The 25,498-nt window shown below is 35.3% G+C and overlaps 5 protein-coding genes and 1 long non-coding RNA gene across 9 annotated transcripts; 1 reads left to right on the top strand and 5 right to left on the bottom strand.

The window, feature by feature from the left end:
• Positions 1 to 4,751: 4,751 nt before the first annotated feature.
• Positions 4,752 to 6,450, top strand: LOC104809411 (C2 domain-containing protein At1g63220). Its single transcript, XM_010535397.1, has 5 exons — positions 4,752 to 4,894; positions 5,535 to 5,600; positions 5,731 to 5,857; positions 5,976 to 6,090; positions 6,166 to 6,450. Exons 1-5 carry the CDS (start codon positions 4,828 to 4,830, stop codon positions 6,229 to 6,231), a joined length of 441 nt encoding a protein of 146 aa, XP_010533699.1. The 5' UTR covers positions 4,752 to 4,827; the 3' UTR covers positions 6,232 to 6,450.
• A 19-nt stretch (positions 6,451 to 6,469) lies between these two features.
• Positions 6,470 to 10,371, bottom strand: LOC104809412. 3 transcript variants are annotated; one of them, XM_010535400.2, is made up of 10 exons: positions 10,213 to 10,371; positions 9,692 to 9,805; positions 9,529 to 9,618; positions 9,325 to 9,423; positions 8,890 to 8,976; positions 8,450 to 8,575; positions 8,177 to 8,263; positions 7,934 to 8,000; positions 7,659 to 7,844; positions 7,472 to 7,579 (listed from the first exon to the last, which is right to left on the bottom strand). In XM_010535400.2, exons 1-10 carry the CDS (start codon positions 10,318 to 10,320, stop codon positions 7,566 to 7,568), a joined length of 978 nt encoding a protein of 325 aa, XP_010533702.1. In that variant the 5' UTR covers positions 10,321 to 10,371; the 3' UTR covers positions 7,472 to 7,565. The 3 variants fall into 3 exon arrangements, with proteins under 3 accessions (XP_010533700.1, XP_010533701.1, XP_010533702.1); XM_010535398.1 differs by having other exon boundaries at positions 6,470 to 7,844; XM_010535399.1 differs by lacking the exon at positions 8,890 to 8,976 and having other exon boundaries at positions 6,470 to 7,844.
• A 1,690-nt stretch (positions 10,372 to 12,061) lies between these two features.
• Positions 12,062 to 12,663, bottom strand: LOC109116516 (CLAVATA3/ESR (CLE)-related protein 2). The gene has a single exon (XM_019202096.1). The coding sequence runs from the start codon at positions 12,621 to 12,623 to the stop codon at positions 12,321 to 12,323; it is 303 nt and encodes a 100-aa protein (XP_019057641.1). The 5' UTR covers positions 12,624 to 12,663; the 3' UTR covers positions 12,062 to 12,320.
• Positions 12,664 to 13,702: 1,039 nt separating this feature from the next.
• Positions 13,703 to 18,497, bottom strand: LOC104809410 (probable DEAD-box ATP-dependent RNA helicase 48). Its single transcript, XM_010535395.2, has 10 exons — positions 17,397 to 18,497; positions 17,176 to 17,282; positions 16,869 to 16,924; positions 16,554 to 16,778; positions 15,861 to 16,067; positions 15,625 to 15,711; positions 15,297 to 15,392; positions 14,995 to 15,210; positions 14,663 to 14,845; positions 13,703 to 14,097 (listed from the first exon to the last, which is right to left on the bottom strand). Exons 1-10 carry the CDS (start codon positions 18,425 to 18,427, stop codon positions 13,867 to 13,869), a joined length of 2,439 nt encoding a protein of 812 aa, XP_010533697.1. The 5' UTR covers positions 18,428 to 18,497; the 3' UTR covers positions 13,703 to 13,866.
• Positions 18,498 to 18,947: 450 nt separating this feature from the next.
• Positions 18,948 to 21,831, bottom strand: LOC104809409 (tetraspanin-10). Of its 2 annotated transcripts, none has more exons than XR_771176.2 (11): positions 21,573 to 21,831; positions 20,884 to 20,996; positions 20,742 to 20,796; positions 20,586 to 20,641; positions 20,424 to 20,471; positions 20,237 to 20,285; positions 20,071 to 20,154; positions 19,922 to 19,989; positions 19,715 to 19,836; positions 19,544 to 19,619; positions 18,948 to 19,263 (listed from the first exon to the last, which is right to left on the bottom strand). XR_771176.2 is itself a non-coding variant. In XM_010535393.2 (11 exons), exons 1-11 carry the CDS (start codon positions 21,624 to 21,626, stop codon positions 19,198 to 19,200), a joined length of 795 nt encoding a protein of 264 aa, XP_010533695.1. In that variant the 5' UTR covers positions 21,627 to 21,831; the 3' UTR covers positions 18,948 to 19,197. The 2 variants fall into 2 exon arrangements, 1 of the variants encoding a protein (XP_010533695.1); XM_010535393.2 differs by having other exon boundaries at positions 19,711 to 19,836.
• A 3,116-nt stretch (positions 21,832 to 24,947) lies between these two features.
• LOC109116507 lies at positions 24,948 to 25,492 on the bottom strand. Its single transcript, XR_002023997.1, has 2 exons — positions 25,304 to 25,492; positions 24,948 to 25,217 (listed from the first exon to the last, which is right to left on the bottom strand). It is a non-coding gene; the product is annotated as an uncharacterized LOC109116507 (long non-coding RNA).
• Between the last annotated feature and the right edge of the window lie 6 nt (positions 25,493 to 25,498).

Genomic DNA, 25,498 nt, shown 5'->3' with positions numbered 1-25,498 from the left:
AGAAGAAGAAGAAGAAGAAGAAGAAGAAGAAGAAGAAGAAGAAGAAGAAGAAGAAGAAGAAGAAGAAGAAGAAGAAGAAGAAGAAGAAGAAGAAGAAGAAGAAGAAGAAGAAGAAGAAGAAGAAGAAGAAGAAGAAGAAGAAGAAGAAGAAGAAGAAGAAGAAGAAGTTGTTTTGTTTAGATTACATAATTTTATCATTTGTTTTTATTCCAGTATTGTCTTTTTTATAATTTTTATACCTCATACACAGCAAGACAACATCATCTAACTTAGGAAAGAAGAAGAAGAAGAAGAAGAAGAAGAAGAATAAGTTGTTTTGTTTATATTACATAATTTTATCATTTGTTTTTATTCCAGTGTTGCTTTTTTTATAATTTTTATACCGCACACACAGCCAGACAACATCATCTAACTTAGGAAAGAAGAAGAAGAAGAAAAAGTTGTTTTGTTTAGATTACATAATTTTATCATTTATTTTTATTCTAATGTTGTCTTTTTTTATAATTTTTGTACTGCACACACAGCCAGACAACATCATCTAACTTAGGAAAGAAGAAGAAGAAGTTGTTTTGTTTAGATTACATAATTTTATCATTTGTTTTTATTCCAGTGTTGTCTTTTTTATAATTTTTATAGCGCACACACAGCCAGACAACATCATCTAACTTAGAAGAAGAAGAAGAAGAAGAAGAAGAAGAAGAAGAAGAAGAAGAAGAAGAAGAAGAAGAAGAAGAAGAAGAAGAAGAAGAAGAAGAAGAAGAAGAAGAAGAAGAAGAAGAAGAAGAAGAAGAAGAAGAAGAAGAAGAAGAAGAAGAAGAAGAAGAAGAAGAAGAAGAAGAAGAAGAAGAAGAAGAAGAAGAAGAAGAAGAAGAAGAAGAAGAAGAAGAAGAAGAAGAAGAAGAAGAAGAAGAAGAAGAAGAAGAAGAAGAAGAAGAAGAAGAAGAAGAAGAAGAAGAAGAAGAAGAAGAAGAAGAAGAAGAAGAAGAAGAAGAAGAAGAAGAAGAAGAAGAAGAAGAAGAAGAAGAAGAAGAAGAAGAAGAAGAAGAAGAAGAAGAAGAAGAAGAAGAAGAAGAAGAAGAAGAAGAAGAAGAAGAAGAAGAAGAAGAAGAAGAAGAAGAAGAAGAAGAAGAAGAAGAAGAAGAAGAAGAAGAAGAAGAAGAAGAAGAAGAAGAAGAAGAAGAAGAAGAAGAAGAAGAAGAAGAAAGAAGAAGAAGAAGGAGAAGAAAGAAGAAGAAGAAGAAGAAGAAGAAGAAGAACAACAACAACATAGCATTGAGTTACTGATACATTGTTCTGTTGTTCTCTCTGTAATTTTTATTTGGCCACAAAATTCAATTTTGTGTATCCTTATTCTCATATGTGATGTTGGAATGAATGTTTGGGGCAAGGTAAAATCATCGTCATGATTTGGTTTAATGGTTATAGAAAACTTCGTATAAGTAGAATGATCACATCTGACATTTCATGATATAATGTTTGAGAAACTATGGTCCAATCTTGTTTCTTATTCCTTTTTTTTTAAAAAAAATTATGAATCTTTTCTTTTAAAATATTTGATTTTATCCATTGATTGCCCTGCTTCTTAAAAAAATATATTTCATGTTTTTTCATTAATTTCGATGACTATCCGGATGTAAGTTTGTAGCATCTAGCGATATACAGTTCATTATCTATGGTTAATCTGCTGAAAATTTGATCTTTAATCTGCTTGTTTTTATTTACTCTTTAAAAGCGTTCTATGTATGCTCGGAAGTTTTCTGAGATCGTTAAGTATAAGTACAAGTAATATGTATACACATTTTTGCTTTCATATTTATTGTTCATTGACCAAAGGATATGAGTGGGGAGGGAGATGCTACCGCCTTTCTTTCGGATCACGATGTTGAGTGAGTACAAATTTACAACTATATTTGTTTGTTCTAATTATGCACATGTGTGTCTAACATGTTCATATCTTGCCAATTTGATTTTTGATATTCGAAACGACAGTAGCTTTGAGATGGATCCCATAGGTGCTGACATAGGTGTGGAAAAGGGAAATCTAAGCACTCGACTCCATCAAAGAAAACCAAGGCTTCGTCATCTTCTGTTAGCACTAAGATATATATATGTTTGATATGAGCGTTTGCATTGGTACATATATATTCAAGTCCATGCTAATTTGATCTATTTATGTTTGTTATCAACGTTTATTTATTGTTGGCCACTCATCATTCAGAGGAGTGAAACGCTAATATCAAACATAAATAGATCAAATTAGAAAACAATTATAAATTTTAAAATTAAAAAGATTAAATTTTGCTAAAATGAATAATCTTTTATATTATAACAATTATAATTTTTAGATCATAATTTTTAATCACTATATATTTATTTTAAAAAATAACAAATTAGAGTAATTATACACAAAACGCTTCCATTTAGTAATACAACAACAACCTTTATAAAAAACCAAATGACGTTTTTATATTTCCAATGTATTTTTAATATTTGTTTTTTCCAAATTTACCTCTTATCAAATATTCTGCATGTATAATAATTCTACATATTTTTATATTTTTCATAATTACATCTTATATAACTTAGGATGTATCACAATATATCAAATGTCAATAAAAACATTAATCAAGATAATATAAAAAAACCAACTTACCAGAATTTGTAGAAAAAAATATCTCCTCTTTCTTCACGAAAGCCATCAAAATTTTTAGAATTTGTTGAAGTTTTGTTTAAGTCAAATAAAAACTCTCTTACAATCGGAAAATTTAAACCAATATCATAAGAAGTTATGAAGAAAGTTTGTTTGTTTGTAATTATTCTAATCCAATATTTAGACATTTGATGTTTGTAGTTTTATTGTTTTGGCTCAATTCAAAAATTTTAAATAAATTAATCGTATATAATTAGCTCCAAATTTGATTTTTGTTTTTAAATATTGAAAACACAAAATAATGTTAATTTTTATAGTTTACGGGAAATAGATGAATTAAATTATTGATTTATCGGGAAAGATAATGATAATACATTCTATCATTTAAGAAGAATAATTAATAAGGATATTTTACACAAAATATATTTTTTTAATATGTGTATCTAACGCTAAAACATCATCTATATTTTTGTCCCAGACACTAAAATTATAAAATGATGGGATCTAATTTTGTTACATGTTGGTTGCTTGACTATATTTTGACTGATGTTGAAATTTCCGATAAATAAATAAATTGATTAATATTAGAAAATCCATAAGCCTTTTATTGTTGAATTTTTCAAAATATATACACATAAAGGCACACACAATACTTTCTTAGAATTTGCTAAGAAGCTAATCTCCTTTTAATTCAACAATAAAACGCTTATAACTTTTCTAATATTAATCTTTTTTTTGTGAGGATTTGTTTATCAAATGGCTCTTTTTTCAAGCTTATTGATGGGTTACTTCTATGGTTCATCAAAAATAGCATGCGAAGAAGGGACAGAAGCTTATAGAAGAAGATCAAAGAAGATTCTAGAATCTTCCGATGATCACAAATCGGCCGTCAACGATGAATGGGAAGAGAAAGAACAACCCTCCGATTCCATTAGCGTATTTCCCCGTTGGTTCAAAACTCTCTCTTCTATTTACTTCAGAAAACAATAACTTTAGAGTTTGGGATTCATTTTATGGATGTGATAACTAAATGTCCACAATGATATACCATTCATTGTGTGGATTCCTTTATTATTATTATTATTTATGTTGTAATATGCATGTAACTATTTGATTGAAATATTTTGAAGCCTGTTAAAAAAATAATTTTAATTACGGCCGGTTTAGTTATATTCCTTTTCATTCCGAATATAGATGCATAAATTTACTCTCAATATGCTCCTTGATTGTCCTCTTATCTCTATCAAGCAAAGCTCACACTCTCTCTCAAATTTTCTTATAAATCAAACTTAAATACAGATCTCCACGCGCCTTCAAAATCATTGGGCGAAATTCAATCTCGTGGTATCCACGTGCCTATTCTGCGTGTGCGATTCTCCAAAAGGATAATCGGTGTAAAAACTTGTTTTCATAAGATGGGTTGTCCGTTTAAAGCCCATTTATCATTGCTCATCTTGAACGGTTTATGCCCCATTACGTGACAAATCATTTTACTAATTAACAATAACCATTTTAATATTTCGGAACAAATAACAACGTGTCCTTTAGCATAAACAATATAATTTTGAAAAAAGAAAATTCCAAAAAAGGAAAAAGAAATGGAAAACAAGATGAACTGTTCTTGCCTGGTTATTACTAAAATGGACTATTTGAATATACGAACTGAATCATTTTTTTGGTACAATATATATAGGGGCAAGATAAAATTGATATTTTCTCATTCCATTTTTTTTTGTATTGGCTAAATCTTATCGCCTTCATAGTTCATATCGTTGAATTTTCTTTTTGTCCAGTATCCACTTTGATGTATAAAAAAAATTGTTATATGTGATAAATTTTAAATTTTAATTCGTAACCGACATTCAGTTTATTCTTTGAACAAACTGGCTGAAATTGGACCTCATTGACTGTTGTAGCTATTATTACAAATTCTAAATTTGGTAAATAATATATTATTAACAAAAAAAAAGATTCTTCCACGACTGAATTCACCTTCCCCAGATGCGGGAGCCACGTCAACAACACGCTCCACACCGTGTCTGAATGTGAATATATATCGTCCTGGAAAATGCTTTCTCCGGGAAAAGACTCTCTTCTGACAGATACGAGTGATCGGACAAAGCTCCCTCACTCTCGGGATCTGTTCTTCGCATTTTCTCTTCTCTGAGAAAAAAAAAATGCCGCACGGAACTCTGGAAGTTCTTCTTGTCAATGCCAAGGGTCTCGAGGACACGGATTTTCTGAGTAAGCTTTTTCGTTTTCGTGTTTTTTTTTTCTTTCGAAATTTCATGTCTTTCTTTGAAATTATGGAAACCCTCTACGTTTTCGTTGATGGGTTTTGATCCAAACGTGTGATATCTGAAAATGCATGTTGATAGGCGTATAAAGGCGTCGACTTTTTGGATGATAATGTGATGAGCTTCAGTTTTATGGTGTTTGATCATTGACAATGTATATTGCGTGTGGAAAATTTCATGGGTCTGTATGTATGATGCGGAGATAACCATGTTTTGCGCTTATGATGGCTTGAAAGATCTTAAGCTTTTTTTTTTTTTTTTTTTTTTTGCGGCAAGAGTGAATTTGATTGATTTATAGCTGATCTGATATAAATCTGGAATTCGAAGCTCGAGTTGATTTATATTCTTTACGATCTGAGTCATTTGACTTTTTGATGGATGGATTTGGACTGGAATGATTGTTATTATCAACATATATTCGCTGTCTTCAATTCATTGATCTGTTGGTTTATTTGATGATCAAGTTTAGCACTCTATAGAATATGCCCTGCTTATGCACACATCTCTGTGTTGGATGCACGGCTTGAGGTTTGTGCATTTATGCATGCACCTGTTCTGACTTGAGTTTCGATTCCCAACATTTTCAGATAACATGGACCCTTATGTGGTTATCACTTGCCGAACTCAAGATCAGAAGAGCAGTGTTGCGTCAGGTGAGTGATTTGGATTCAAGATCAAGAAATTATCCTCCTGCTAGTGCTTAAAGTGTCATCTGCAATAGAAAGATCCCTTTTTGTTTCGTGAACTGAGAAGCAAAACCAAATTTTGATGTGATCTTTTCAGGACAGGGTTCGGATCCGGAATGGAACGAGACATTCATGTTCACTGTTACCGAAGGAACTTCAGAGCTGAGAATGAAAATCTTGGACAAGGATACGTTCACCGAGGATGACTTTGTTGGTGAAGCAACGTAAGCTTTCAGAACATCATAAATCCTTTTTTTTTATACACTTCCTCTGCTGCATATCTATAGGCTCTTATCTGTCGAAAAGTCTCAGAGCCATTGTCGTTTGAAACAAACAATGCAGAATACCGTTGGAGCCGGTTTTCATCGAAGGAAAAATAGCGCCAATAGCGTACAATGTGGTCAAAGAAGAAGAATACAAAGGAGAGATTTGGGTCGGCCTCAGTTTCACCCCCGAGGTAATCAATCATCACAGTTCTTGATTTCAGTCAGCCCTTGAAAGTACTGAAGAAGAATGGTGTGTTAATTGTCAGGAAACTCGTAGCTTGGATTTCGAGGAGTCCTATGGAGGGTGGAAGCATTCTGAAGCATCATACTAAGACATCCACAGAAATCTCTTCGTTGAGGAAGTGAACGAGTTTGGTTTTTGTTGAGAGAATGCTGTCTTTGCGTTCAGCCCTGATTTGGACTCTTTTTTTTTTAATTATCGGGAAAACTCGTCTTAATTGTTGCAAGTCTGATTTGGGTGTGGGCTTTGAATGAACATTCAGCGTTTCTTGTGTCTCAAGTTTCTAAAACATCAAACTTTCTGTGTTTCATGCATTTTCTTACATAAACTCGTAAAAGTGGGCCGCTGATTTTTCTTACATATATACAAAACTCGTTTTCTTACAAATATGCTCACGGCCACATGGATTGCAACACGGGCTGTGTTCACAATCCCAAAGACTCTGATTCGTTAAGAGTCTCATATATGAACAGCTACCAAAAGAACACAAGTCAGAAGGATCTTGGTCTCCTGCAACTAGCTAAAGCTTGGATTCAGAGTGTAGGTTGAATTAAAAAGCCAATATCCACTGGGACTTGGCAAAAGCTCTTTAGTTATGCCAATCAGGTTGATGAGCAAAGCTAGGCAATCCAAAATCGGGTAAAGGGAGATTACCATCAGTGTTTCCTGCAGCAGTAACATGTTGTTCTTCCAAGTATATCCGGACTACTGAGTCATCCTCTTTTCGGGTTGCACTGGTGAGGGTCTCAAATACAAATTCCGGGCATAGGTCCGGCCAATGACCCATTAATTGTCTTGCAGATCTTCTGCTGTTCCTTGAAGACCCTGCTATTGCCGACATACCAATTCTTGGCGAATTTTTACAGGCAAAATCATGCGTTTCCTGCCAAGATCCGTATAGACCCAGACGTTGCTCCACTGATGCACTCATGCTTGCCTTTTTGCTTCTTTCGCCTCGCAGTTTACTGGGTGTCTCTGCTTTCTCATGTTGTTCAGTTGACCCAAAAGGTATTTGGTGGTCTTTATCCTTTTTCTTGGGCAAACTTGTTCGGATGCTCTTATTTTGCATTCTACTAATACGGATATTCTTCCGTCCTGGGTTATCAGGGCATGATGCTTTAGTAAGCTCAATGGTTTTGCCGAGATCGTCTGCAGATAATGTAGCAGTAGAAGTGTCGAGAGCAGGTGCATGATCTGCATCTGTAGATGCATCCCTGAAAGGAAAGAAAAGCAATCGGCTTGACACTTTTGTTATTTCCTCTGGACACGGTTTCACTCCTTGAAGGGCTTGCTCTTTAAGAGGCTCTTTGCTCTTACATCCAGACTCCTGATATGTTTCATCCTCAGCTGATTCACTTCCACTCATCAATAGACCGTCTTTACCAACTTTAGGATCAGTTGAAGGCATCTCAATGCTTGTCGCACCTATTTCTTCAATCCTACATTCATTCAGATCCTTCTCTGGCAAACCACCTTGACACCCCACGTTGATTTCAGACAGAGATGAAACAGTCATACCTAAGCTTTCCTTTGTCAGATCATCAAACTGAACCACGACATCATGTAGATCTTCCTCTGCATGACCGACAGCTAAGGGAGATACAAACAGTTCCGCTTCTAAAGAATCTGTCTCATTATGGTTTGCATCTGTTAAGGCTTCTGCTTCTGGTAGTGCATCCTCACCAAAACAGTTGGTATCGTCATCTGCAGCAATGATTATGTCATTAGAGCAAGCAATGGGATCATTACCAATCAATTCTTGTAAGACCCTTGTTTTTTTTTTCTCCCCTTACCCACAAACAGTTGCCGCCTTGTTCCACAGGACCGCAGTTTCTGCCTTCTTGCTGGTGGCGATGGTGGCTAAAATAAATACATGCATATTCATTCAGCATATGTTGATGAGGAACCCAACTCATCTGAAGAAGAAACTAGATTATCCTACTTTGTTAAACTAACGGTTAAGAAAAGTAATTGAAAAAAGAAAGAATTTACAAGCAAAACCATCTGAGGCGAGATGTTGAATCAGAAACTTGTACCTCAATCTGTTTTCCCTTGGTTAACCCTCTCTTTCTTGTTCTCAGCTTCATCTTTGGATAGGCAGGTAACTCTCCACGGTGTCCATACTTAACCAAACAGGAATCAGGATAAGAAAGTAAAATAGGGAGAGAAAAAAGAAGAAGAAGAAGAAAGAAGATAATTCACATGAGAAGAGATTCCTATGTCAAATGACTTTTAGCTTTTCTCTTAGTAAGACCAGGGAGAAAAAAAGAAAGAAACTTCTACTTTGACATATGACAAATGTTTCTTACAATGTCTTCATTGGTCCCTCTGTCCTCCAATTCTTTTGTTGAAGCTTCAAGTTTTAGAGAATCAAGAAACCGAATTACGTCTGCCTTCGAATGGCATTTACACCCGCTCACCATATCGATGTAAATCTATGACAGGAAACAAAGACAAAAGACAGAAAAAAGTATGTTTATTATAATTCCATGATTTAGGGTATTGTTTGCTATTTGGTTTGATTCAATCACAAATCATTTCTCTGAGAAACTATTCGAGTAGTATCAGATAGGTTTTAGCAGCTCAAAGCAACAATATAGTAAATAAAGATCAAATAAGCAACACCAATCCAGCCTACGTTCACTATTTGGCTTATAATTTTATACATGCATAATCCTTTCGAAGGCCAATGATCAGGAAAGGTGGTAAATACTTGCTCCATGTATATGAAGCAGCCATATTTCCATACCTTGTGTTTCCCACTTTTGGTGGTTCTCACCTCCATTATCCAATTCTGTGGCAGCCATTCTGGTTTATCATTTGTTGTCAACATTAACTATAAAGACAGAAATTATGATTGAGATATATGACACTTAGGGAAATTCCAAGAGAAAGAATACAAGTATACACAACAACAACCATAAAGCGTGTGTTATTAAGGAAGTCTATGTCGGAGACTTATAATCATCGAGTTATCAAGATTTCATTGAGAATCCACCCACAAGAAATCGTTTTGTTCATCAGATATCTGCTCCTATTTTTGTGATCGGGGTTTTTTGCTTGGAACAAAAATCATGTTAGACTTCAATCTCTTTACACATCTTGCACGCGTAGCAAATATGAGCAGAGGATAGTCTTGAAACGAGAACGTAAGGTGTGTCAAGAGATCTCTCAAGGCATATACCTCTTTCTGCTCACCACTTTCTTGCTCGGCATATCCAAGGCATCGTTGTACAGCTCGTTTGGTATAGCATTTATATCCGGTTGAAAGGTTAGTGTAAACCTGCAGGAAGGAGATATATACAAGTTGAAGCAAAAGTAAGAACATCAATATATCCACATTTCTGACAAAGGAAATGGCTCTTTATGAATAGGAACTGTATAATACCTTGTAGACATTTCCGCTAGATCCTTTTCTTTCCTCCATTACCCAATGATCTGGAAGCCACCCAGGATTTTGAATTGTCATGCCACAATTCTGTAAGATAGAAGAATCGATAAGATTACAGCCAAGAAGAACAAATTATAACAAAAATGGAAGAGGTCCTCACTTTCTCCCTCTCAGTTTCTGAGTATCGAATCTCACGAATTTTCTCCATTTCAATGTATTGAAGAACATCATCCTTGCTAGAGAACCTTTGACATGTGTTCAAATGCGTGTAAGACTGCAAAGGAACAAGAAATTTGATCAGCATATAACTTCAGCTTGCAACCAAGGAACTTGAATTTTCAGAGTACATACACAAAACACATTGACCATATCATCCAAAAACGCGTATACATTTGGATGAACATACATTTGAAATCCATTATCTGTATAGCAAAATGATAAATCTGAAGTCCAATGTCTACACATGCACATGCAATGTACATCAATTATATATATGTTCATGAGTAAACACACATATAAACCCATATACACTACTACATACGCGAATTAATCGTCGATTTTCTCAATTGATTATGGATTCTAAAAAATTTGGTTAAAAACTGAAAGGACTAATTTTAGTATCAAAGCTGAGGAATCGCAGACAAAGAAGCGAATGGACTCAAGAGAACAGGAAATCGGTACCCTAACTTCGCGGCCGCTTTTAAGCACAGTAGATTGAGCGATCCAACCGGCGGGAAGCCAGTCCGGCGACTTATCCGCCGTAATTGTCGGCGGAAGCTGACGCAGCATGCCGGAAGTTGAATTTCTCCGGCGATCAATGATTCTCCACAGTCTCGCCACTCACTGGCTGAGCGATTGCAACTTCGGAATTATAACGTCACGTTGGCATTCGAGGACACGTGTCACACCATGTCCTAAACGTTTACTTGTTGACCCCTACAAAATATTTTAATCTCAACTAGAACCCTAATGTTTAGAATATTATCATATTGGCGAGTAACTATATTTTGTTAAAAAATATAACCCAAATATCTTAGAATCACTCTTTTATATTTCATAGACATGAACAGTGACATTCGTCGAAATATTAATACATACGTATAATAACGGAAATTCTCTTGTCGTCTCCTTAACTTACAATATAATCCGATTCTATCTTTTGCATATTAATATTGGAAAAATATCTGCAAAATCGAAATTAATAGAGTGAAAAATGATACATATATTGCAATTACAGTAACAAGAAAAAAGGCTACAAATTATTTCATTATATGAAATTTTCCTAAGCATTTTCTAACACTCAAATTCTATAAATTTAACTTCTGATTGGGTCTATTAATTAGCTTGTCTTTGTGCAATTTCAACGTTTGTCTATCAATTAGTGTCTCATCACACCTAGAGGTTAAAACTTGTACGAAACGAAATTATAATACTGTCTATAAGTATATATTTTTAATATTTATTGTAGCAAAACTTCTTCGTGGGGTCCCATAATGTTATAGATTTCAAGATTACTGTTGCATTAGAAGAGTTATCAACATGCCATTATACTAGTTATGTCATAAAACTAAATTGAAATGTTCAACAACGATCGGATAAAAAATATCAAGATCTAATTCGATAATATTTGGTGTAAAAAATATACGATCAGACAATTACGGAAATTGTGATGTCAGCCATGAATAATATTCTATAATATACAAATAATTTCATTATCCCTCTTATTTTGACTCCCGGGAAAGAAAACGCTAAGCATGCAAATAATTTTTATTATCCCTCTACATGCATTGATAAAAAACATTGATTTGATTATAATTGATGAAGACAATTAAATATTAGCCATTTATAACAACATATAATGTCAGAACCAACACAATACTGATTTGAAATTAGAGTATTTTAATCTTAGATAATATAATTAGAATTTTGGATTGGATCTTGCAATATGTGTAAGTATATCTTACGTTGTAGATCCTTTAGATACACATTAAATCTTTATGAAATATAAATTTAAGTATTACTAAATGATTCAGAGTTGCATGTGGATAGAATAATAAATCAATAAGATAAAATTATGATATATTGATATTATATAATCACACATTAATCCGCTAGGGTTAAGTAGAACAATTTGTAAGAAGTCGATTAAATTAATACGATTTGTTTTCAACTGCGCAGTCAAGAATGTTTGAAATATGTCCATCATTAAAAAGATTTAGCATAATATATATATCAGTGATACAAAATTGTCTATAAATACCAAAAAGAGCGTTTCAATTATCAGTATGATATATATACTATATCCATGTCATATATGCGTTTACGGTTACTTGTATGAATAAATATTTGATATCTGTGTCGATATATCATGTAACATCTTGGACTTAAAAAAAATGGTCAAACAAACGGTCCCTACGTTCATAACTATCACATTATCATTAAATTGTACGTAAATAAGAAGACTAAAAATAGGGTAATAAATCGATTAGACAAAATAATAATAGTAATAAAATTTGTAGACTCTCGCAACTAACATGATAGAGATTTATAGCAATAATCATAATACATTAAGTACAACCCAACAAAAAAAATAAAAATAAAATCGCGTGATCCCTTTTGTTTCTCCGATCTCAGCTCTCTTTCAAACACAGCCAGAGATGTACGTACTTGATAAAATATAAAAACTCTCCAAACATATATCAATTTATCAATGCATATCTATATACGAACATCAAATACACATTATAACAATTTTTTTAAATTTAACAAAACAATAATAAGATACTATTTCATCGGTTGTGAAGAGGGTTTGGACCGGCGGGAACTTCTCTGCCGGAAACTCCGTAAACCGGGTCCGGTTTCTGACCGGTTAAGATTCTCACGGTGGCTCCGGTGGGGGTTCGCCGGAAATCTCTGTAGAAGTCCGCCGTCATCGTCCGCTTCGGTTCCTTCACCCACACTTCCGATTCTTCTTGTTTTTCCCTTGAAGCTGATTTGTCGGGACGGAGATTCCGACCATCGGAGATACAGATCACGGCGAAGAGGAAGATCAAGAAGATGAGAAACAAAGTTCTTTGGCTTGAATATTTCATTTTTTCTTCTTTGGTTTTATTCTTTTGGGTTATAATATAAGTTTTAGGGTTTGATTTATATTAATGAGGGGGTCGATGCAAGGACTTTGGGCCGATGGGGAAACAAACAAAAACTCGCGTAACTAAAATATTGTTTGTTAGTGTGTAATGACGGAGATACCCTTTTCGCGTAAGAAAGGTTGCATTCATATACACGTACAAACGTATAAAATATGTGTAGATTCATTTAATGATGTGAACGTACATATATAACGTGTGTGTATATATAATATAATCGCGTTTTCTTTGTAAAAAGAGGAGCGGAAGAGTTGACGTTTCCGTACCCAAGAAACAATACTAAGGGGTAATTATGTAATTTCATTTAAATTGGAGTAGTCGCGCGAAGCACACGTTTTCCGTCAATGGATTGGACGGCCTTGATCATGGCGTTGACTCTCTTCTTATTATTCAAATTGGAACAATCAGATTATATGGACGTAACGTAACCATTTTTTTAATAAATTAAGTATATGTGTATACGCTTTGATACATCAATGTTATAAATGTTTATATACTTTAATCTTGTTTTATGATTCTGTAATGTAGCAATCTCATTTCATTTGCATGACATCTCTATATATATATATATATACACATGCATATTTTTAATAAACTATTCGTATGTGCAATCTGATTATGGTATGCCTCACTGCCAATTTCATGCGTCTATTTATTAAAGTTTTAAAACATTTTTGGTGGAATGTGTTAGAGAAAATTAACTACGTATTAATTAAAAGTGACCATTAAATGGATGCCTACCACAAACGTGTATTCACGAAGACCGCACTACAACATTTAGGAAGTCTTTATTTTTTCCACATTTCGTCACTAAATACAAACACACAGACGCGGCCCATATACTTGTATGTATACATACATATATATATATATATACGTGTTTATATAAAACACGATTGGTAAATTTGGACAAGGCTTTTTAATCCTTTTTGCAGTTAGACTTTGCATTCAGTCTATCATAAAAATAATCTAAATTGCAATTTGCCATACTCAAAACTATTGGTCCATATACACATACGAAATGAAACATTAATTTGACCATCAATTAAATAACATTAAATATAATCCAAATTGTTTATTACACATGGACCCATCTTCAAAATCAATGTTGATATACGTTGCATCACAAACATGGGTGTTAAATTAAACCAAAACAAAACCAGTTCGGTTTACTAAAGAAGCCGGTTTACTTGCGGATGGGAATACCGGGTACACCCTTGAGACCCATTTTCACAGCGGTTCTCCGGAACAATGCAGGCGGTTTTTGTAAACCGATGGACCGACAAAATTGGTTAGCTAACTCGGCCAATGTGGTCTTGTCTCGACCGGTTTCGCGAATGGAGTTGTAATAACCGAGCCAAGCATGGTATGCCGCTTCTTTCACGCTGGTATCAATCTTGGCCATTGAATCATCGACCTGGTTAAGAGTGGTAAACCGGAGGTTACTTGCGTTACAAGAAACAATGTCAAGAGAGAATTCAACCATCATGACCATCAGGTGTATGCGTCCTATGCAGTCGGTCATGACTAATGATGCATCGCATCAAATATGCCATACAATAAGCATCATATGCAACGACATCTAATCGCCGTGGTCATGAAGCACGCCCAGATCATTATAATCATGACGCATCATCAAAGTGTCACCATTTGTCATGCATGGTGCATCAGCCATGAATCACTTATAATCCAAAACGCATGATGTATCATGCACACCACAGTATTTGCCATAATCAAGTGTAGCACATAATCATGCATCACGCACATTGATTGCATCATAATCATAAACATGAATCACCCATCATGCATCAACATTCATCGCCAATCATAATCAAACATGATGCATCACAAATCACGCAAATAAATCTCAAGCTTCAAGATTCATCACCGGCCATCAGAAACCGAAACAACGTTATCTTCGTTCGTGCATTTCCATTTTCACTCGACATGAAATTCAAGCAGAAGAAGGTTACAGTGTGCACCTGAAGTTTAACTTCTGATTCAAGATCTGGAACAGGAAGTCGCTCGAGAGGCAAATCTTTCAATTCATCAAGAAAGTATCTTTCCCATGGCGCAATCAACAACACACCTTCTCCTTCTTTGCCTTCTCTTCCAGTTCTTCCAAGTCGATGGATATATTGTTCCCGATCAGTTGGTATTCCGACCTAACCAATATACAACATCAAAACTATATCTTAAACTCTTATTATTGATGACAATCCCGATAACCCTACATTGCCTAGAAAAGACCCTTTCCCTAATTTTCGCCCTGTCGAGATTTTACCCAAGCATGTGCGCGTGTATGTTTGTTTACCTGGACAACCAAAGTAACATTGGGATAATTCATTCCACGAGCAGATACATCAGATGTGACAAGGATCAGCCTTTTTGCATCCTTGAACTCATCGGAAACACGAGTTCTGAAGAGCTGTGTTTTCCTCGCGTGGATCTCTCTAACGTTCATTTTCATTTCCCGGAGCAGCATGTACATCAATGATGTAACCATTCCGGTAGAACAGAACACTATGATCTACGACAAAGTTGGAAGCTTTTAGAAACAAGACAGCATAAGGTTGCCAAAGGCCAAGGTAAAACCATGTCAATGAACATTTTTACCTTGTAATCGGGTGTTTTAGCAATATGCTCTTTCAGCAACTGGTGTACCACATGGAAATGCAACTCGTGTGATGCAACGAGACAAGATTGCTTAACCTGAAGCAAACCAATTGTTCATGGACCAAGGTTAAGTCATCGAAATCATGAAATTTCCTCTTCGAAATTTGGAGGGAACCGATAGAGACCAGATATGAGTTGAAGTTCTTTAGAAATGAGTTTGACACAACACAGAAATTGTGATGTTGCAGTTTTGTCTTTTGACAATCAGAATTGATGATTATAAGTTCACGAGAAGCAAAATAACAAATAAACCAGAGTTTAAGTTTACCTTCTCATGTGTCTCTACACAACCAACGCCAACTGTGTCGATGTAAGAGTGATCCCTCTTCAGAACAAGCTGAGATACACGACGGACCTGCATTATCCAACCAAATTCAGTATAAAACCCCTTACTTTTACTCATCTTCTGCATTATAATCCTAAAACCCCCTATTTTTTATCCATCGGATGGGGATAGCATATATGTACACAGAAGTTAAAAGCATTTATGTATAATATCCGTACCTCTTTTGGAATGGTTGCAGAAAAGAGAAGAGATTGCCTCTGTCGAGGCAAACAGTCCACAATTTTTTCCACATCTCTCCGGAATCCTAGGTCTAGCAAGAGATCAGCCTCATCTAGTATAAACATTTTCAGTGCCATCAAACGCACGGTGAGGCCAGACTTATTCTCTATGTGATCCAACAGTCTGCCAGGTGTTGCAATTAGAATCTGCAGAAAGACCAGGAAGAAATAAGATTAGCACTTCCAAATACACGTTTCATGCAAAGTGAGAATCATAGCACAAACAAACATTAGACATTCTTCCTATACCCAGTAGAGATAATCGTTGAGAAAAAAAAACTAAATTGTTGGATGATACAGAAAGATATCTGAAGTTTTCAAGCACTGTAAACTTTGAAATAAACTTCCAAACCCAGAACAAAAAATTATGGATTTTTCCATTTCAGGTCATAATCATGGTTTCAAGGATTTCAGCCCCTAAATCCAGAAACAACCAAAATCCTGACATTGAAGCCCCTAGTTTGTGGTTCTAGGTAGGGCATTACATAATATATTTATCAACATTCATGGCTTTTCTCGACATTTGGTTATGTAAGTTGCACAATTTCTGTGGTACTTGTCATCATACTTCTCCAACACATGGAGTCCTGGGCATGTTTCAAACTGCAAGTGACATATGGGATTAAGGCAAACCTGGCAGGGTTCAGATTCTAGACGCTGCTGATCAAGTTTGAAGCGGGTACCTCCAACTAGCATCTGAACTCCGATTCCATCATGGTACTTGAGCAAAGCCTTAGCTTCTGCGGCGAGCTGGCTAGCAAGTTCTCTCGTGGGACAGAGGACAAGAACATAAACCGGAGGAACCCTCTGAACACTATCACAATTCATAGCCTTCAGAGCTGTTTCAATTGCAGGAAGCTGTTTTCATTTAACAACATCATCTACAAGCAAGAAAGCTAATGGCATGTATTAATTTCCATGTGATGATATGAGGGTCTCGTGAAGTACCAAAAAGGCCATGCTTTTTCCTGTGCCGGTTTTGGCTTTGACCAAAACATCTTTGCCTGCATCAGGAGTATCCTTGTTACTACCAAAGCACCAGGATTATCCTTTCTAATCATCAATACAAAAGTAAGGAAGGATTCCTACAATAGGAAGGCTAGATAACCAAGATTAAACAATAAAAGGAACACAACATTGGAAAAGAAGTAGGATAAGGGATCATATTTTCTTCATGTATTGAACTAAACAAAGGCACACCAAACATCAATGACAGGTATCAACATACACGACATAACAAAGCAAGTAAACATACCGTCAAGGCACTCAGATAGAGTGGCATCCTGTACTCTGGTCATCTTAACAATTCCAGATGCCGAAATTGCCTTTAGCGTCAAAGGAGATATACTGCATTCACTGAATCTGCAGTTTGGAATGAATCAAGACATCTTCAGATAAGGATGCACCAAAAATTGAATCTTTGACTAATGAAAAGCCTTAGAGAGAATGTTCTACTTTTCAACAGCCTCTATATACCTCTTCTCACTGTAAATTGATTCTGGTTCTTGTTGCCCGATTTGATTTTCCACAGACTTTCTCTTCCTAAGATCCTCTCTGATACATTCAATGTCCATTGGAGGATCAAAGTCTTCCTCGGAGCCTCGTAGATGCACTCTTTTTGTCAGTTTCACATCATAGTTTCCCAAAGATGCACTGCTTCCTGTCTTTCTCACATCCCTCCACCCTTTCATCTTTTGCTCCCCCTCCTCGTCGTTGGGATCAAAATCCGAGTCCTCCTCACTAGTTGAACTATCATTCTTAAAGAACCTTCTCCGACCAGACAAACCCTTGTTCCTTACGAGTTCACTAATGTTCCTCGAATTCACTTTCTCCTTGTTACCGGCGAATTTACGAGAAAAAGGGCTTACCGTGTTCACCTTTGATTCAACATTAGAGTCATCTTCATCACAAGAACTCTCATTTCTCCTAAATTTACCTCTACTCATCGCAGAAAAATTCCTACTCTTGATCAAACTACTACCATTAACACTACCAAAATTCGCAGTTCGGAGATTATCTACCGAAGCACGGTTCTCATAAAACAGTTTTCTCACGTCACCAGGCGAAGAATCATTTGGACTTGATCGCCCATTGACCCGCGGAGAAAATCTCGACCCTTCATCGGATTTCACCGGACCATCGTCCTCGTTCCACAAGTCCTCCGCTCCAGGCTTCATGAACCGATCAGCCAAGCCCTTGATATGCTCTTTTGGACTAATGGGTCCGTAACTCTGACCCGAATTGGCAGTAGATTCACCGGATTCGGGTTTCCCCCAGAGCTTTGCCCGAATCTCGGACCGAATCCTAGCCTCGTATAGCTGTTTCTCATGCTCAAGCAGCTTTTTCTCCTTCTCTCTAGCTTTCTTCTCGTGAAGACGCTTCCATTGCCACTTGTTGATCCCGCCCGGGAAGGTTCTCGGACCGCCGCCCATGTTTCGGGCAATGATTCGGGTCCATAGAAGATCCGAGACGGAGTCAGATTGTTTCCGGAGAATCGTTGAGAACATTTCGGTGAATTTCTAGGGTTTAAGCGAAGATTCCGACAAGGGTCTTGCCTGAGAGGCGAAGGGTTTAACAGGCAAAGAACCTGGGGCAAGGGTTTTTAGGCTTTTAACCATTTACTGGGTTTATTTTAAAATTATTCGGGTTTTTCTCATCTTTCCGGAATTATTAGAACATTTTTTAAATTTCACTAAATGTTTCAAATAATAATGGCTCAGTAAAATTTTTTTAGAAAAATAAAGTAACTTAGAATTTTAGCATTTTTAGAGTTTTTTATAAAATTAAAAAAAAATGTAATTCAAAACATTAAGACAGTTCATAGAATTAAATAATTTGAATCAAATTTACTTTGAAAATGGTTGATATTAGTTTTAATTCAAGTAAACCCATAAACTATACATTTTTTTCCTATTTTTCCCACCCATGTTTCTAACGTCTCAAAATTCATTGTCTTTGTGTGAATTCCACTTTGATATATTTCTTAATGAATTTCAGCGTAGACAATATGCTATATGTAACTTTAAATTATGGTAAAAATATATAGTTATCACGAGAGCAAAAAAATACGGCTCAACCAAATGTCAAATGCTCAATTCAATTGGTTCACAATCCGAACCGGTTAACCATGTTCAATAGAGTCTTCATTGTTTCACTAGGGGAGCGCTTTGCTTCTTACAAAAAGATCTGATCTTGCAAATGCTCTCGTCACTGTCTTGAACACATTGCCGGAGATGTGCCGGAATATTTCTCCGGCGAGATTACCGTTCTCTCTTTTCTAATCTTTAGAACGGTAATTAGCAGCGTTCCTTCTCGCGCAACACCCGACGAAGTAAACCATCGACTGACCATCACAGACAAAACAACGATCAGATTCTCGGACAATTTAACATCAGAAAGTTAACAGCTTTCATGAACTGTCATGAAGAAACAGAGCATCAAACGTTTCAGAACTCCATTGGTGGCTCTAAGAAAGCTTCAGTTCTTTTTATATGGTGGTAATATAGTAATTATGCGTATAATATAGCCGGAATTTAACCGTGAATTACTATATTACCCTTATAATTTTTCGTTGTCTAGACTGATGAAACAAGTTCAAAGGTATCGAGCTGTTAACGTCTTACCAAGACGACGAACAGAACCACGTTGAAGATTGCGACCAGTCTCCACTCGGTTTTCATGTACTGAGCCACTCCGGCCCTGTAGTTAGTTCCCATCAAACGAATGTTTATATCGACAGATTATGCCACAGGAACGATACGAGAAGTTAAAAGGGGAAGAGGTAAACTACTTGCAAGAATCACAATTGTAACACTTGATGGCCCGGGAATTCTTGTAAAGCTTGCAGTCTTTGTTGGAACTTATCGGATGAAAGCTCAAGTCGTAGTATGAAGCATTCACCGCAGGATAACCACACCTGCAGGCACGGAAAATTTATCATTGGAAAAATATTTGTGAAACTTAGAAAACAGAAGAAAAAAAACATCATAGGAGAAACATACTCAGATGGTGGTTGGCAACAACCAGCTTCTATCGGGGTTAACTCTGCTGATTTCAACTGTCTCAATGACTGGAGCCCGAAGAAAGATCAAACATAATGACACAAATAAATAAGGCAGTTTAGTTCTCGGGTGGTAAGAAAGTATAAAACCTTGTATTTTCTCGAGAGGTTAGCACAATCCTCGGATTTCACCAGACAACTCTTTAGTCTTTTCCAGTTACTGGTGTTGTTAAGCTGAAACATGGAAGAACTGAACTTAGTTATACCTACGAGAATTACAGAAGGTGTTTTTCGTATGTATTCTAAATCATGGTACCTGTTTCAGAAACCACGAGCTGTAGTCCTTGAGGTGATATTCCTTGTATCTGAAAGTTTATAAAGCGTCCATGTATGTATGTATATCTAGTTAAATACATGCCTAAATATAGGTCGATGAATAGAGAAAGACTGAAAAACGACAGATTTCAAAAAACTGAAATCCAAATTAACCTTTAAGCGTCTACCTCAAACCAGGGTTAGCATGTCCGGATCCATTGTTTGTAACAATGAACCTGTAAAATCCCAAAGAAAATCATACCTGAGAATCAAGAGAACAAACACTGAAAACTCTTCACAAGAAAACAGAATTAATTCTTCGAGAAATAATCCGGAGAAGCAGTACTTACGCCAATACAGTGAAGACGAGGATTGCAATCAAAATGATCAAGAGTACAACAAGATACTTCAAAGGATTATGTCAAGGAATCAAATTTTTCTTTTACAAAACGAAACAACAAACTATATCTATGGCACGGAAAAAAACAGATCAGAGAAAAGGATACAATCCAAAGAAGCACCGTGCTTCTTTTATACGCTCCAAGAAACCCGATAATGGATCTGAAAACATCGATAGAAATGATTTATTGTATAATAAGGACGATAACAAAAAAAATGTAATGAACACTCAGAAAAAATGGAACACACATTACAAAAATGAAGGCACCGAGTGCTAAGACCGGCATTGTGAGGGACCTTCTGCATCCATCGTTATGAGTACTCAACCATACTCCAAAGATTACAACTGCCACAGCCAAGAGCTGCACAGCGAAATCCTCAGTGAGACGGAGAGATGTAAGCAAAACTTATATATGCTTGTGTATATGTATATATTTGTACGGTAACATACAATAGAAATTACTGAACTCTTCAACTTCAACAATGCTGGTTATTGCTATGTTTTGGAAGAAACAATGTTTAGGGTTGAGTTACTTGCAACAAAAATTTTCTTTGACTGAAATTTTGTACAAAGTTCACTGCTTTTTTTTTCTGAGGATTTCCCATACCAATACAATACATATAGAATAATGCATTGCTACTCATAATGAAGCGAAACAATACAATCACGAAAATTTTCAATTCAACGGCATAGTGAAGGAATTGGGCAATGAAAAAATCCCCAAAATATGATTTATTTTGTGTAAACTAAGGATCAAAATGAACAAACCAATCAATGGATCAAATACCCTAAACAGAATCAATGAGGCACAGTTGAACAAGAGCAGAGTGAAGTAGGCACGTTTTCCAGACAACAAGCAACGCAAATGAGGCGATAAAAAGGCAAAAGCAATGCGGGAAACAGAAACTAAGCCCAGAAGAAGAACGAGTAAGCTCACCATTGTAAGAAGATTGACCCATCTGATGACGAAAGTGCTTGTCCCCATACCCATTTCTTGCTTCTTCCTTTAAACCCTAAAAAATGAAACAGAGTGAAAAAAAAAACAGAAGATAGAGTAAAAAAGATAGGAAATTTCTATCTGGGTTTGGAAGGTTGTCAGAAAATGAGAGATGGGTAACTGTGAAATAGTAACACCCCGTGGGTATATGAACCAGAAGCGATGGCACAAGAAGAAGAAGAAGAAGAGAATGGTCAGAGGGTATGGGTAACTGTGAAATAGTAACACCCGTGGGGATATGAACCAGAAGCGATGGCACAAGAAGAAGAAGAAGAAGAGAATGGTCAGAGGGTATTTTCGTCACGACAGAAAAACAGCTCACGGTTCTTCATGATGGGTTAAGAACAGACACGACACGACATAGGAATACGATAAAACAATGAGTCGTGTGTGGTCAAAGTATAAACGTATACGTTTGACCTTGTGTCTCCATACCCTTTTTTTCGTCAAGAATCTCTTGTAACTTTTTTTGAAATCACTACTGTTTCACATTTTAATTCATTTTGAAAACTAATATCAACCATTTTATTCGCATATCTTTTATTTTCTGAAACTTTAGCTTTTCAAACAATTCCGGAAAAACAAATTGTTTGTATCGAAAAAGATAAGGATGATGTAATATATTTGTTAGAAAAAACAGAAATATTAAACTGTAATAAATAACGGACATGTGTAAGCAAATTTTCATTCATGTAATAAGCATATAATTGATTTGGATCATCAAGTTAAGACAAAACCCAACTATGTTCTTCTCCTTCTCCTTCACACATTTTTTTAATATAGATGGAATGTTGACTTGGATTTTATTTTGAATTAAAGGGTCTCCGACTACAAAATCACATCGTGAAGTATTCATTTTGTGTTGTAATTATTCTTAATATCATGTTGTGGAATTCGCACACATCGCCGCCACGACAATTTGTGCTACAACATACAAACATGATACTTTTATCTAAACGTGACCAAATGCATTAATACATCATGTCATGTGTAATGTTCGCGGAAAGACAATAGTTAATAAAATCTTTTTAATATATTTTTGTTACATTATGCATGAAAGTCAAGTTGATACTTATCGAATTGAGTTAAAAAAATAATAATAATAAAAATCAATTGTGGTTAGTTTGCCGATCTGGGCAAATTATGTTGCTAATTCACCCAATATTTTCTCTTATATTTAAGTAAAATTTCATGGGATTTAATCTTTTCTTTACCTACCCGAAACAGAAGAAGAAGAAGTTAAACCAATCATTTTCCTACCGAAATTATAAAATATCAAAATATGGCACTTTTATCATAGCAAAAGAAGGCGACATTGTTGATGTCTGAAAACTCCCCCCGTGCTGCTAAACTTCTGAGCAAACTGGAAGGTTAGGAGAAACAAGAAAACGACGACGTTTTAGGCTCCAGTCATGTTTCGAGTTGAATGGTATTTTGGTGTCTGCGCTTTATAAGGTCAGTCCGCCATTTACATAATCATTTTTTTATATAATATTCTTGAGTCCAGATACGAGTCTATATGAATAAAGAAATGATCATAAACGGGAATGCATGGATATCCGAATAATTCTGTAAAAAGATATTTATCTCTATAAAATTATACGATTCGAGGTTATGTCATTAGGTTAAAACTTGTCCACTTATATGCCGTTATTGTCAATGTTGGAATGTGGGAATTATTTGCAAATCCGTGGTTGGTATCAATATTCGTGTCTTTATATGATAATTTTTAAAAATTCATGCATGCATGCATTTTTATGCTATTGAATTTTTTTATACCTTGTTAACTTCTTGTGTGACATTTGTCTTCTTCATTATTTACATAATCATTTTTAAAAAAATATTCCTGGGTCCATATACGAGTCCATATAAATAAAGAATGATCATAAACGGGAATGCATGGATACCCGAATCATTCTGTTAAAAAGATATTTGACTCTATAAAATTATATAATTAATTTACGTTGACAGAGGTGAACCAGGTAGTTTCGCTGGATTATGGAATACCGATATTATATAATCAAAATTTACTGGTAATGCACGCATATAGCCATATAATGTACAAGTGAAGTGATAGTATATATTTATGCGTTTATAGAGAATGTACGTATATATGTAATCCATAATAATTATAGGTATTGAGGAGCATTGAATATTCCGAAAAGAGTTTAATTTTGCAAATTTCCCTATACGTTCTTAACATCTTAAAAAAGAAAGCTATTTATAATTGAATGAACATTACATGTAAAAGTTCAAAAATACCAACTAAAAATAACGCATAAATAAAACCCTTTTTTATAATTTGTTTCGTCACAAAAAAAAAACCCTGTTTTTTTCTTACTCTCATCTTTAACTATTAAAACATCCAAATTTATCGTGCTTAGAATTAAAAATTGTTGTGCCATTTGGTTGAAACAATATATAGTTATCGCTACTTATTTTGTTAGGTTAACAAGAATTTGTTTGTTTAACAAAAAAAAAGAATTTGTTTGTTTAATTATTATTTTACTAGATTTATAGACTATAGTCCTAGGGGACCGAAAAAAAAACATTGTACACTATTATTCTCCTCTTTCCATATAACACATTGATCATGAAGAAAGGCGGATGTTATAGCCAGATTACTACTTAATTTGAATAGAAAGAACTTGTCAAGCACATTAAATTGCCCAAAGGAAAAAAGAAGATGGACAAAGAGGACATGGAAACTTGTAGTCTTAAACCTCATTGAAGCATGTGAAAGTAAAGAGTTTGAAAAAAAAGAAGGTTACAACCTCCAATCATGTATTTCAAATATATAACAAATTTTTTATATCCTTGGGTAAAAAAAAGAGAGACACGTATGAGAGTATATACGTACGAGGAATAGCGGATGTTGGCTTTGTCTTGTCTACGTCAAACAAAAGACCAAAACAGACGAACCTAATTGCTCCCATTGAAATATACTTCAGTTTTATCCAATTGAATGTTTGATACTTTGTAATAAAAAAATATATTAGAATGCATGCATGGCTACGAGAAATTGGTATTGTAGGCTCTACTTGAACATCAAAGAAACAATAATATGGGTTAGATTTATATTACATGCAAATATCCATACACAAAATGGATTAAAAGAAACTATCAAATTCAAAACTTGAAGGAAGAGGACACAAGAATTTTTTATCCTTGAACAAGAATGGCGTCAAGAAAAACATCTAATCAGATATTTCAAAATATAATCAATTTTTTTATATATAGTTTCATTAATGTATATCGAATTAATTTCTCCATATATTGATTTCTTTAGGGATTCAACGGGGAGACTTTTCTATCAAAGAAAAACGATACGTACAGAGCAATTTATCAATCTAAGGGATAAATGTAACGTTCTTGTAGACATTAGAAGAGAGGGTCTTAACAATCTCTAGACGGAAACAAAAGAGGTCTTGATACAAAAACAAAAACAAAAAGTTCATAAGTTAATAATAGTAATACCCATCATCATCGAAGCAGTCTTGATCCTAGCAAACATCCCATCTGTCGTTCAAACCAAACAGATGAATTTTCTGTACTTTCGCTGTCTCCTTGGTCTGTTAGCTGCATCTGTACATATTGTAAGAGTGGGATCATCAGTCAAACTCAAACAAACAACATAGGGTCGATGCAGGAACATAGTGGATGGAACCCACCATTTGCTTCGGAAGCTTTTCTGCAGAAGATTAGATGAGTAACATCCTTATTCCACACCTTCCAAATGGTTTTGGCTTGGTATTCCACAAGCTCTTCGCACCCAGGCTTCTCCCTCGCCATGAATGTAATGTGCGACACGATGCCAGCATTCGATCTGTATACTGCCCTCACAATGTGATCGCATTCCACACTCT

This window comes from Tarenaya hassleriana, unplaced genomic scaffold (assembly GCF_000463585.1).
Source record: "Tarenaya hassleriana unplaced genomic scaffold, ASM46358v1 Cleome16, whole genome shotgun sequence".
NCBI lineage: Eukaryota > Viridiplantae > Streptophyta > Magnoliopsida > Brassicales > Cleomaceae > Tarenaya > Tarenaya hassleriana.
This window is presented reverse-complemented; position numbering and strand designations above follow the sequence as displayed.

Bases quoted from the DNA above. Each gene is read 5' to 3' on its own strand.
- LOC104809411 (XM_010535397.1), top strand. From the start codon at position 4,828: ATGCCGCACGGAACTCTGGAAGTTCTTCTTGTCAATGCCAAGGGTCTC. The intron at 5,601-5,730 runs GTGAGTGATTTG...TGATCTTTTCAG, and splicing joins GAAGAGCAGTGTTGCGTCAG to GACAGGGTTCGGATCCGGAA. The intron at 6,091-6,165 runs GTAATCAATCAT...GTTAATTGTCAG, and splicing joins GCCTCAGTTTCACCCCCGAG to GAAACTCGTAGCTTGGATTT.
- LOC104809412 (XM_010535398.1), bottom strand. From the start codon at position 10,320: ATGCTGCGTCAGCTTCCGCCGACAATTACGGCGGATAAGTCGCCGGAC. The intron at 8,264-8,449 runs GTAAGAAACATT...TGTTTGGTTAAG, and splicing joins GAGGGACCAATGAAGACATT to TATGGACACCGTGGAGAGTT. The intron at 7,845-7,933 runs GTAAGGGGAGAA...TCATTGCTGCAG, and splicing joins AAGGCGGCAACTGTTTGTGG to ATGACGATACCAACTGTTTT.
- LOC109116516 (XM_019202096.1), bottom strand. From the start codon at position 12,623: ATGAAATATTCAAGCCAAAGAACTTTGTTTCTCATCTTCTTGATCTTC.
- LOC104809410 (XM_010535395.2), bottom strand. From the start codon at position 18,427: ATGTTCTCAACGATTCTCCGGAAACAATCTGACTCCGTCTCGGATCTT. The intron at 17,283-17,396 runs GTATATAGAGGC...TCCAAACTGCAG, and splicing joins TCAATTTACAGTGAGAAGAG to ATTCAGTGAATGCAGTATAT. The intron at 14,098-14,662 runs GTGCACACTGTA...ACTCTTAACCAG, and splicing joins AATCAGAAGTTAAACTTCAG to GTCGATGATTCAATGGCCAA.
- LOC104809409 (XM_010535393.2), bottom strand. From the start codon at position 21,626: ATGGGTATGGGGACAAGCACTTTCGTCATCAGATGGGTCAATCTTCTT. The intron at 20,472-20,585 runs GTAAGTACTGCT...GGGATTTTACAG, and splicing joins CTCGTCTTCACTGTATTGGC to GTTCATTGTTACAAACAATG. The intron at 19,990-20,070 runs GTTTTATACTTT...TTCGGGCTCCAG, and splicing joins ACCTCTCGAGAAAATACAAG to TCATTGAGACAGTTGAAATC.